General features: G+C 28.8%; 1 protein-coding gene across 24 annotated transcripts in view; it reads left to right on the top strand.

Annotated features, from left to right (window-relative positions):
- LOC145279892 (protein scribble homolog) overlaps positions 1-12,286 on the top strand; it is a 772,271-nt gene that overhangs the window by 479,276 nt on the left and 280,709 nt on the right. For all 24 annotated transcript variants that reach the window (XM_080131386.1, XM_080131379.1, XM_080131375.1 and 21 more), the window contains one exon: positions 2,848-3,585. In XM_080131386.1, coding sequence (XP_079987512.1) covers positions 2,848-3,585 — 738 coding nt within the window. The remainder of the gene's footprint in view (positions 1-2,847; positions 3,586-12,286) is intronic.

The raw sequence follows: 12,286 nt of genomic DNA, 5'->3' as shown, positions 1-12,286 counted from the left end.
TGCTGAGGAGACAACCTCGTGATTGTTGGTTAGTGGGGGAATTGTTGATTGCCCATTATTTACTACACTGTTGTAGATTTTCCAGAAGTCTCGAGTTCCTAGTTTTTGTGCTTCGATGCGCTTTTTAGTGGTTTCCGTAAATTCTCTCTTAGCTGTCGCTATTTCTTTCTTAACGTTATTTCTAGCTTCTATATACTTCAGTCTGTTTGAACTGGACTTATGTCGGTTAAACCTACGGTATGCATGCTGCTTTTGAGTAATGGCAGTTGCACACGTCGACGTAAACCATTGGGGAGAGTGGGGCTTACTATAAAATTTCCGCATGGGAACATGCGCTTCGATTGCAGTTTTGAACCAGTCAGTGGTCTCGTTTGCACATTGTTCAGCAGGGAGAGAGAAAATATTTTTCCATGGAGCATCTCTAATTAGTTCCCTGATGGCTTCCCAGTCAGCCTTATTATAATATCTCGTTGTTTTGAGCACTGGCTCTTCAGTTTTGGGTCTAGAGTTTAGGGCGATTTCAACCATTATCACTGCATGGTCAGCGTTCCCGAGTGGGCTGTGGGCCTTCGCTATGCAGTCATCGGGAACTGTGGTCAAAAACAGATCTAGAAGTGATGCGTGTTGTTCTTCCTGGTCAGGGAAACGGGTTGGAAACGTAAGAATTTGTGATAGGGAGTGAGATATAGCGAAGCTATGGGTTGTGCTGCCCGCTGCATCTGTGTGAGTAGAGAATCCAAGCCAGTTTTTGTGGTGGACATTAAAGTCACCAAACACATGTATTTGTGCGCTAGTGTCGAGGGACAGTGCCTTGTCTATGCTGTCAGATACTTTGTTTATTATGGAGCAGTCCTGAGTCGAGGGAGAGCGGTAAAGAAAATAATAGTAGCTAATACTGTGTTGCACGTTTAGTCTAAAGCACATAAAGGCTTGATCATCTGTTTCTAGGTTTGTTTCTCTAGTCAAGGGAAGGGTATTACGAATGTAAACTCCAAGTCCGTGCATATGTCTGTCAGAGTCCTTACGGCAGAGTGGGAGATATCCAGGCATGTTAAAGTGGTTAGAGGGAATGGAGGAGTGTAGGTTAGTCTCACTTAGTGCTAAGATATCCGGGGTATTTGTTAAGAGAAATGCTTCAACATCAGCTAAGTTAGTTCTAAGCCCACGGATATTTGTGAATGAGAGCCTCAAGGGAGGAGGCAAGTTGAATTTGTTTGTCCCTAATCCTGGTTTAAGCTTATTTTTAGATTGCACACGCATATTAAAGTGACTTATCACGTAGGCGTAATAATCTTTCGAGGACAACTTAAAATTACATGGAAATGAATTGTTTTAAAAATTGCGGATAATTTCGAAAAGGCAATTTTTTTAATTTTTTTTCGTTGGTGAATGTTGATAATACACTACTGCAGGGCTTGCCTTTAAAATCTTAGTTTTCATAGAATTTCGGGTGTGTTATAAAGAAATATTACATTTAAAATTGCGGCTGGCAAATAGTTTTTAATATATGAAAGGAAGCATCAACACGTGTTTTTGTTTTTTTTTATAAAGTTTGTTGTTTTTTTTATAAAGTTCATGGTTGTTTTTTTTTTCATAAAGTTCATTTTTTTATATAAAGTTTTTTTTTTATAAAGTTCATGGGGGTTTTTTTTATAAAGTTTTTTTTATAAAGTTCATGTTTTTTTTCTATAAATAAAGTTTTTTTTTTTTTTTTTTTTTTTTTTTTTGCTTCATTATTGAATATTTTAATAGAATGTAAATTTTTTAAAGAAAGAAATATTTGAAAATTGACTTACCGCAGTACTAGCTTAAATCAAATATAACGCTGTATTTAAGAGATAGCAAAATAATTGTTTTGTTTTTTTTAATTTTCTGAAGACCTTAACCACTTAGCATGCATAGTTCTGTTATTCCAATGATATTCTTTTTGAAACTTCAAAAGAAACGACTACTGTGAAAGTTTTGCGAAATAGTACCAAGTGATCAATTTCATATTTGAGATATTTCTTTCAAAAGCCTTGGTTAAAAAAGAAAAAAAAGTATATTGTTCTATTAATGTTTTACTGTTTAAATAAATTGACTTTGCTCGTTTTATTTTAAGAAAATATAAGTTGGAAAGACAATTTCCATTCACTATTAGAAGAGTTGTCAGTAAAAAAAAAAAAAACAGTCGCCAAAAAGATAAGCGTTTTTTTCTTTTTAGTCGCCAACTGGAAAAATCACTTGCAAATGCAATGTAGAGGCCTGCCTAATTATGCGATTCCCTTGGATTTTACTTGTGGAAATGGAAATTTAACTAACTTTTTTGGATTCTGGATTTTTGGATTTTACCCTTCACCAGACTATCCATCCACGTGAAATCACATTTTTCTTCACTCTATTCCCTCTGCTTCACTTTTTGTTACCAAGTAAAATCTATGACTTACTTGTAGTTTCATTAAATACTTTTGCAAGCTAAATCCGATCCCGCATTTTGCTAATCCTACCTTCTGATGACGAAACCCCGCGGATTAAGGACTATCCACTTATTTAGTGTTTCCTTTTGAAAATTAAATATGTTTTTAACTCTTTTTCAAAGTGTTTTTTAACATGTTTTATTAACTATTTGTTCTTTTATATATATATATATATATATATATACATATATATATATTTTTTTTTTTTTTTATTTATATATATATATATATATATAGTTATTATATACTTAGGATTGAGGTAAAAAAAACAAAAAAAAAACATAAAAATATGAGACAATAAATCAAACAAATGAAGAGAGATGTATGGAAGTTCCGTTTAGGGCTCCTCTAATAGTAAATATATTAAACAAATGTTTTTCTCTTTCTTCAGATCAATGGTATTGATATGCAAGATGCACGCCATGATCAGGCTGTATCATTATTAACTGGAATCGACAAAGAGATCCAGCTTGTGGTATACCGTGAGCGCTTAATCCCCAAAGATGCTAACAACAGTCTTGAAGCTCCTAACCTTCAAAAATTGCCTCACATGACTCAGCCTCGCATTACCTGGACAAATAAGCCCTCTGATGTGCCTGTTCCAGCACTCTCCAATATGACCCTTAAGCAACCAGATGCTTCTGCAGATTCTGTGGCTCACAATGCAGAGGTTCCAATCACATATACGCATTTACTGAAGCCTTCTGTAGCTCCCCCATCAGTTTCAACCAATTTACAGACTTCTCCTGCACTACAAATTGTGAGAAACCAATCGCATTCACCCAACATTTCCTCTGCTAGTACATCACCATCTTTTCGAACTATGTCAACAGACTGGTCGACGCCGGCACCAACAATTCAACCACCACGCTTTCATTATCCAGGTTTTAATAAGTCTCCAACAGCGTCCACAAAATCCACCTCAAATGAACAAAGAGACCCCACTACTCATGCGAGAGCTTCTCCTGTCGGTTCCTACCAATCCCCTCTGCGAAGTAAGCCCCATGGTGGCAGTGGTGTGTCTATCACGACTAGCACCACTGTACATTCTGTGTCAGGAACAAACTCTACCCCATTGCTACCGAAAGCCAATATGAACCATGATCAGTTGCATGCTTATCCTGTTGAGGTAAGTGTATCTGGATATGAAATCTCATCTTGACACTTTGCTGAAAACAAATAAAATTTCACCAAAAAAAAAAAAAAAAAATGGGGAAACTTGTATGCTTTGGGCAGCGCTCTTTTTTAGTACCTTTTTTTTTTTCTTTATAAATAATTTGAAAGACAAAAAATAATGCATTCAAACTGCAAAAACAAAACGAAATTTAAAGAACAAAAGGAAGGGAAAAATGAAGACACTATTCAATTCCTGCTGTCCCTTTTTTTTTTTATCCCAAATCGAAAAAAAAAAAATCATTTTATTTTTCTTTGTTCTTTCTCAGTCATCCCATTCCTAACACTATTTTCTCCCTTGTATAGTTCACAGTTGGTTTTTATTTAAGACAAATTAGCTGTTTTGCATCAACCCCAACTCTCAATTAAAAAAATTATATATATATATATATATATATATATATATATATTTAATATGTTTGTGTAATAAATTTGCTAGAATTTTCATTTCAGCAGGAAAAAAAAATACTTTTAAGGTTTCTTTTTTTGTCAAAAATAATTAAATCGGTCTTTATTTTCTTTTGTATTTTAAACCCTAACCCACCTTCCTCCTCTAAATAGTTTATTTCATTAACATCTTTCTTCCTTTTTCTGACATCAGGCTATTTTCGTTTATAAAATATTTTTTGACTATGCATTTTTTTAATGTTAAAAAATAGCAATATAAATAAAAGTTCAAATTTATGTTTTTTTTTTTATTTGCTTTTAAAATGTCTTCTTTCCATTTTTGTCATTCCTTTTAGTGTGTGTGTGTGTGTGTGTGCAAAAATTTCTCCGACTACTTTTATTATATATTGTCCACTTTCTCCTGTACCTAATTAGGGTGTTGAAAACTTTGGTTTGCCTCTTATTTTCATTGGTTTTTAAGGAGGGTGTCTTAATTCACATTTCATTTTCCCATCCTCTATCGATGTGCATATGAGCTTAAAAATGTGATTTTTCAAATCCAATGTCTTTTATTAAAATATGTCCCGGTGCTGTGCGAGTAAGAGAAAGACAAGGGACATCAAGGGAGGTAATTGCTTGCCATATATTTTTTTAAAATGAACATTAGAAACTTGCATTGATTTGAAAGCCTAACAAAAATGGGAAATTCCTCTTACATCTTAACAATGATTAATTTGGTTTTCAAAAATGAAAGCTAAATTTTCAGTAGTAAATGGATACACCTATCAGCATGATTGTCTGGATGATTTCATTTTTTTCTATTACCATTTACCACCAAATTTTGATGATTATTATTTTTGAATAGATTTTAAAAAATAGAAAATGTTTAAAGTTAAATTTATTCAATTTCAATCTAAGATTTTTCTTTGAATAAGATTGTATTGATAGTTATCCTTTTTATTAAATAACTTTAATGCTATTATAATCTTGAAAATTCATACTGTCCGACCATTCTCATTGAAGATGAGTCTTCAAAAATCTTGTTTGGGAGTTCGAAAAGTTGATGATATACTTCAAACTTCATGCTGTCAATGGATGTATTTGAACGTACAATGTCATATCCCATTTCCTTAATTTTTAGTCTCTTTGTTCCATGAGTTTTTATTTTATTTTGGACATTTCTTGCTTTACAATTTATTATTTCTTTGAAAAAAAAAAGAAGAAAATGAAGAAATATTTTCTGTTTATTTAAAAAAAAAATTTTTTACTGGCTTGGCATCTTTCTTCCTATATTTCTTTTGAGCAGCAGACACACTACAAACTAATGCTTAACAATTTCCAAACATCTTATCTATTATTATCTTATGTTTCCAAACATCCAACAATTATGTTTGAAATTGAGAGCAGGAGATCTAGCCCATCGAAAATGTCTTGCAAACAACAATTATTTTCACAGTTTTGAATTAGAAGGTATCTTAATTTTAAAAAGCATGTGTATATTTTTTGAAATTTAAAACATGGCATATTTCTTCGAATATCGTTTTTAAGTTAATCAACTATATTAAAATCCTTGAACAATTTGAAATGAAATCGTTTTCCTTTCCCTTTTTCGTTTCAAAATCAAAACATATTCTTTTAAAACTTCAGCTCTTTTCTAGCCATCACAATTGCTTTTTGGCATATTCGCTTGCATTTTTCATGATGTATACATATTTTCTAGAGGATTTTTTTCAAGTCTTGATCATTATTTCCAACAGATGTAAATTAATGAAATATCCAAATAACTGCTGATCAATTTTTACCCCCTTTCTTTGTTTCAAATGAGAAGAGCAATGTTTTTGTATTTTTCATGTGAAAATCTTATTAGTTTAGAGATCTTATTTGTTTGTCTCTTGGTTTCTTATATTAATTTTTTTTCTTTTATAAACATCTTCTTGCATAATTTTGTATTAAAATTTTGTCTATTTGAACTATTTGTCAAATTATTGTCTTGATAGTTATAGCTTCTAATTAATAATTGTTGTTTGGATTTCATAAATATTACATCCACTCCCATTGTCTTTAAATATTTATTTGTTCGGCTTTTAAAATTAAAAGAATAAAAGAATAATTAAGCTAAAATAAATTCTTCTATTAGTTTCCTTTTTAGTTTATATAATGTTCAAGATATCTATTATTTGGTTGAAATTGCACAACTGTGGGACATACTATAAATTAACTTGACTATAATAGTAATTTCCTATATAAAAATGTGTTGGTCAAAACTTGTGAAATGTACTAGTAGTCGTTTTAATATTATTTTGAAAGTTTGCATTATTGCCCCACCCTCCCAGTGTCTTGTAGGCTAGATATTTACTAGTTTAAAGCAAAAAAAAAATTTTTTTAAATTACTATTCTAACAGTATTTTTTAATGTAGTCTTTTTTCCCTATCAATTTTGTGAAATTTTTATTAATGTTAGTGTCTTAACTTTGCATTTTTTTATTCATAAAAAAAACAACTTATTTTTTAAAGAAAGGGCTCATTCTTTCACTTTTCTTGAAATTCACTTTCAAAATCAAAGTAAAAATTCTTGCAGAGAACCATATTTTTTTAATATACTTTACATTTTAACATCTGTTCATATTGGTTTCAGTTATATTTTATCTCTGATAAATGATTTAGCATTCATAAAATTCTTTTATTTATTTAAATTCTCTTCATTTTCTCTTGAAAAGTTTTATTTTAACAAATGACTGAAAGTCGGAACTTTTTCTTAAAGTGACCACTAAATATCACAAGATTATTCAAAATATGAAAAAAGTCCCAGCCTCTTGATATAAGTAAATCTTTCTTTTATTTTACTATATTAAAAAGAGACTACACAGATTAAAGTATCACACTTCTTTTTTTTTTTTTTTGGATCGTCTATAAAAAAATTTAATGTTCTGTAAAAAATATTTTTTAAATATTGTAATAATTTATTCCTGGGAAAAGTGTAAAAATCTTAAAGTAAGATCATATTTTCCAATTACATGGCAATATCAGTTGTTGTCTCGATGTAGAACATGCATTCAGAAATTTTAAATGAAATACATCCACCCCCTTTTTTTCTTAGTTTACTTTCACTCAACATTTCTAACAAAAGTTTATTGCTATTTTGCATTGCATGCTATTTGAATATTCTATTTTTATTTTAAAATATCATAAGGAAAACTCTGCACTTATATAAATCAAAGATTCTTTCTATGATACAAAGTTATTTTTTTGCTTTTTTTTTTTAAAGTTATATAAAATCTCTTTCTGTTTTGTTGGTATTTAACATCTGTAAATAATTTTTAAATGCATATTTATACAACTCAACTATTTAGATAGTATCCATTTTAGTATAATTTTTTTTTTTAATGCTAATTTTATTCATCGATTTTGTCCTTCCACTAAAACATTTTTTTGTGTTTTTTTTTTTGTTTTTTTGTAAATACTCTAAATAACTTTATATTGTGTTCAATTGTAGCTTTTTATTTATTTATTCTACTATAGCACCTTGGTTGACTTAAATGGGATAAGATTTCATTGTGTGGATTACTTAAAATATGCTAAAAAAATGATTTTAGCCAAGTATTTTCACTGGATATTTTAAATCTTTAACAAAAATTAAATAGGGGAATTTATTTTAAAGCAATATTTAGTTTTCAAATCTTATTTGAAATGGCAAAATTATAAATACACAAAGTAAGGACAAAATAAAATAGTGTTGAGAAAATTTTTTGTAAAAGCTTTTTTGGTGAACTAGTGTAATTTTCAGGGTTTTTTTCTTTTTAATTTTTATTTTATTTTAATTACCGGTTATTAATATGATAGACTAAAACTAGATATCTTTTTTCCTCTTAAATGTTATCTTTATAATCACAGTAAAAAATGTCTTTTTCACTGCAAATTTTGTTCTCTCATTTTAGCTTTCTCTTCTCTTTCAATCAGTCACTACCACAATTAACAATAACAGATAATTTATGTATTGACCATTAATTATTTGCCAAGATTATTAGAATCTTCTTGGAATAAATAATGTAGGGTATTATTTTTTGCTGATCACCAAATTTTTTTTAGGCAATAAAAAAAGTGCAACGATTTAATCTGCAGTCTTTATATATATATATATATATATATATATATATATATATATATATATATATATATATATATATAAAAATAAAGGGAAGATTTATTATTTTAAATATTCCTATACAAATAGGAATATTTGAAATCATCTTAATAGTTAAGTAGTAATTTATTTTTTCAAATTTTATTTTTATTACAAACAATTATTGGCTAATATATCTTTATGATTGATTTAAAGAATTATTATTAACTTGATAAAATGTCATTTTAAGAGTTTTTATCTAAAATCATTTCTAATTAATTGAACTTCAAATTACTGTTAAGAGTTCTCTCCTTTTGAATTTGGGAAGTGATTTCTAATGTAATGAAAGCAATTTTTGTGTTTTTTTTTCTCTTTCTATTGAATCATTGTACATATTCCAATTAATTTGGGTTGCTATTCCCCACCTTTCTACTAACTCAGCAATATAAAATCCATAAAGATATCACACAAATCATTTTGTCTTGCAATTGCGTTGTCTTGGCAAGTCAATTTTTTTTGTTTATACTTTCATTTTAACTATCCATACAAATTATTTTCTTGCACTTTTAAACACATTGAAACCCATCATTATAGTTACTTAAAAACTCTGTAAATTTTATTTTCACATTCTTTTTCTTAGAATTGTTTTTTGATCATGTTAATTTGTTGGTCTTATTCAAAATCCTGCATTTCAATTATTTTTCAAAATTTTGTTATAATACATGATTTTTGACAACCCTTGCCAACTGGAACTGACATATTTAAATGGTTCAAAAAAATGTATTTGTGAGAATGGATGCTGAAGAGATTTAGATGTCATTGACATCTGGTTCAATCTGCAAGTGTTTTGTTTTACCCCCACCCACCCTCATTGTCTGCAATCTGATTTTTGCATCAAAAATATTTATATGTATCATAACTTTTTGTTTCTTATGGTTCAAATTTATTTTTGTTCGATTATTTCCCTTTGTTTTTGTTCTGTCAATGTTGTGATTCTTGTCTTGTCAATAAGTAGATCTCACACTTATTTATTTTGAAAAAAAATAAAAACCTTCATCTGACATCATTAATCTGACACATTTGAGTTCTAACTATCATCGATTCTTCCACCTATCATGAAAGAAAATGTTTTGGAAAAATAGAAACAAAGAACTTATAAAACTATGCTTGGTTTTTAGGTTTTACTTTTTTCACATCATTATCAGAAGTTTGTCTACAAGAATGAAATAATTAATTCAAATTGGATACTTTGAAAGAATGTTTAAAAAAATCCTATTTCACAGTCAACCATACAACTTTTCAGATATCAATACTGAGGGTAATTTCGTTTAATCTACTGGCTGAGATGTTGGATTCAAGATGATGTTGATGATGATGAAACAAATGTCCATCTTCATATAAACTGTTATATTCCTCCACCTTCTTTGCATATATCGCTCAGCATTATTTTCATATTTCTCTTATTCTGTTATCCTTTGTCGTTCCAATGGGAATATTGCAGATTGTTGTTGTTTCTCTTTCCCATTTAAGCGCAATGTTAAAGATACAACAAAAATAATTTTTACAGTGTGATAATGAGGGTGGATTTCTTGTGGTAAGAATATCAGACCTGTTAACCATTACGTTTTGTTGATAATATGGCTAATTCATTTTTGTGTCAAGAATCAAGCAAATCTGTGTACAAGACAAGTCTTTCATACCTTTTCCCCTGAAGTGGCCACTACAGCATTCTTTAAAAAAAATGTTAAAACAACCAATTTTATTTTTAAAATATTGGAATATAAATTTCTGTTTGTTTTGGCACTTGCAGTATTTATTCCATTCGTCTCATGATAAACATTAATGCATTCATACCCCTCATCGACATAATTTTTCAAAGGGTTTCAGTTGGTTATGAACAATTGTTTATCATCTTTGTTTTCCTTTATTTTTGTTTACCCTTCACTATTGCCTACATTATGAGCTTCTTTAACTTCTCTTTTTTCCAACGCCTTCAAACCACTTTTTAAAAATGGTATTAATCCCATCCTGTATTTGTCTTTTTTCACTTCTCCTATTCATCCCCTACACACACTTTCAATGGAGCTTTATTTCCAAAGAAAGATTCATTTAGTGTTAATATAGTTTGTTTATTATTCTATATACTTTTATTTATTATTATTACTATTGTTATTATTTCATTTTTGCTTTTTCATTTATTTCTTTTTGCTTTTTCATTTATTTCTTTTTGCTTTTTCATTTATTTCTTTTTGCTTTTTCATTTATTTCTTTTTTTTTTTAATTTTAAGACTGGTTGAACAGAGAAAGTGGACATGCATGTTTTTTTTTTCTTTATTATTTTGTATTTGCATGTTTGCTCAATTTTCATGCGAAGAAGAAACATGTCTTGTAAATAAATGGAAAGGGTAGAAAATATTATTGGGAAGTGACTTTATAAAAGTTTTTTTTTTTTTAATTAAAAAATATTCGGTGGTGGAACTCACACACAAAGGTGTTGTTGTTTTTTTTTGTTTTTTGTTTTTTTGTTTTTAAGATACTGTTGTTCAAGATTGTTTGCAGAACATTGTTATCAACTGAGAAAATGACTGTTATAAGAAAAAAAATTGTATGAAATGTGGAATTTGTGGAACCCTTTTTATTTTTCTTCTGCATTGTTTAAAAAAAACATTAAAAAATGATTTTCTTGTAAATAAATGTGATAAAAATCCATCTCCTGACCAAACTATTTTCTGCATGAATGAATGAAACTTGTGAATGAAGGAAGGAAAAAGAATAAATGTTGCATGTATTGTGATTCCTTCATTCGTAGATAAATCAACCTTTTTCTGAAGCTGACAGATTTTTTTTCATCATCTGCCAAAGAAATTGAGGGAGAAGAAAATCTTTAAAATATCAGTTTCATCAAATAATTATATCAGCTTTTGATATCTTTCTTTTGAGTTATTACTATCATGTTGAATCAATTATTTTTTTTTTTTTTTTTAACATTTGTGCTTCCTCTAAGAAATATTAGTTTTCTTTTATTATTTAGGAACAAAATAGCAAGATAAAATTTTATTTCTGAGAACCTTCATCTCCTTCAAATGTGAAAGACTGGAACAAAAACACTATTGATAAAAATTATTTTTCAGAATTATTGTAGATAGGATATAATTTTGATGGTCATTATGTAAATATTGAAATTAAACTATCATTTTGAAAGGAATTTCTGTTTAAATTAAAATATATAGGCCCGGTTATTATAGTGTATATTTTTTCCTTTTTTTTTTTAAATCTCAAATCGAAGAAAAAAAGTATTTTTCAGAGGAGCCACTGTCCTAGAAAATAAATCGTTGAATCTGTTTTCTCACATATTCTGACTGTTCGTTCACTTCAATCATTGGAAATATTTTTTCTTTTGCTTTTTATAACTCCTATTTCCACAGATTAAAAAAAATTCTATTTTCTACTAATAGAGCTATCCAAAGCTGGACATGTATTATATAAAAAATAATACCAATGATGAATAAGACATCTAAGTCATCATTATATTTAGTTTAACATCTAATTAAAAAGCTTATCAGAAAAAAATATAAATAATTCCTTTTCATGGGATAGTTCAATCCAGATTAATTCTTTTCAAATTTTATTTAACAATATTGTTTCACATGCATCATATTGCAAATAGTATTGGCAATGGATACAGATTTAGAATTAAGACTTCAAATAGTCTTTTTTAATTTGTAGTTGTATTATTTTTAATGTTATTCTTATAATTTTTTTACATTTGAACAAACCTTACATTAAGTTTACAGAGATAACAGCAAAACTTTAAGAAGTTTTTTTTAATGTTTTTCTTTTCTTTTTAGAAATATTCTAATTTTGGAATTTTACAAATAAATAATTCTCTCCTTTCTCCCCCTTCTATGTATATAAAAATTTGATATAGCAACAAGACATTTAGCTAAATTTCAATAAGGGCTGAAATTTTTTTTCGATTCCATCTTTAGTTACTCTCGGCAATAGTAAGATTCCATCTTGAGTTGCAATAGTTAGCAAAGAATCAACATTTATTTATATATAAACTAGCAGGGGGGTATCCGGCGTTGCCCGGATGTTTGGAGGTGTGTGTGGTTTTGGGTAAATCCAAACTCCGAGGGAGGGGGGGGGGA

Source organism: Euprymna scolopes, chromosome 7 (assembly GCF_053919585.1).
Source record: "Euprymna scolopes isolate OS-2025 chromosome 7, ASM5391958v1, whole genome shotgun sequence".
NCBI lineage: Eukaryota > Metazoa > Mollusca > Cephalopoda > Sepiida > Sepiolidae > Euprymna > Euprymna scolopes.
This window is presented reverse-complemented; position numbering and strand designations above follow the sequence as displayed.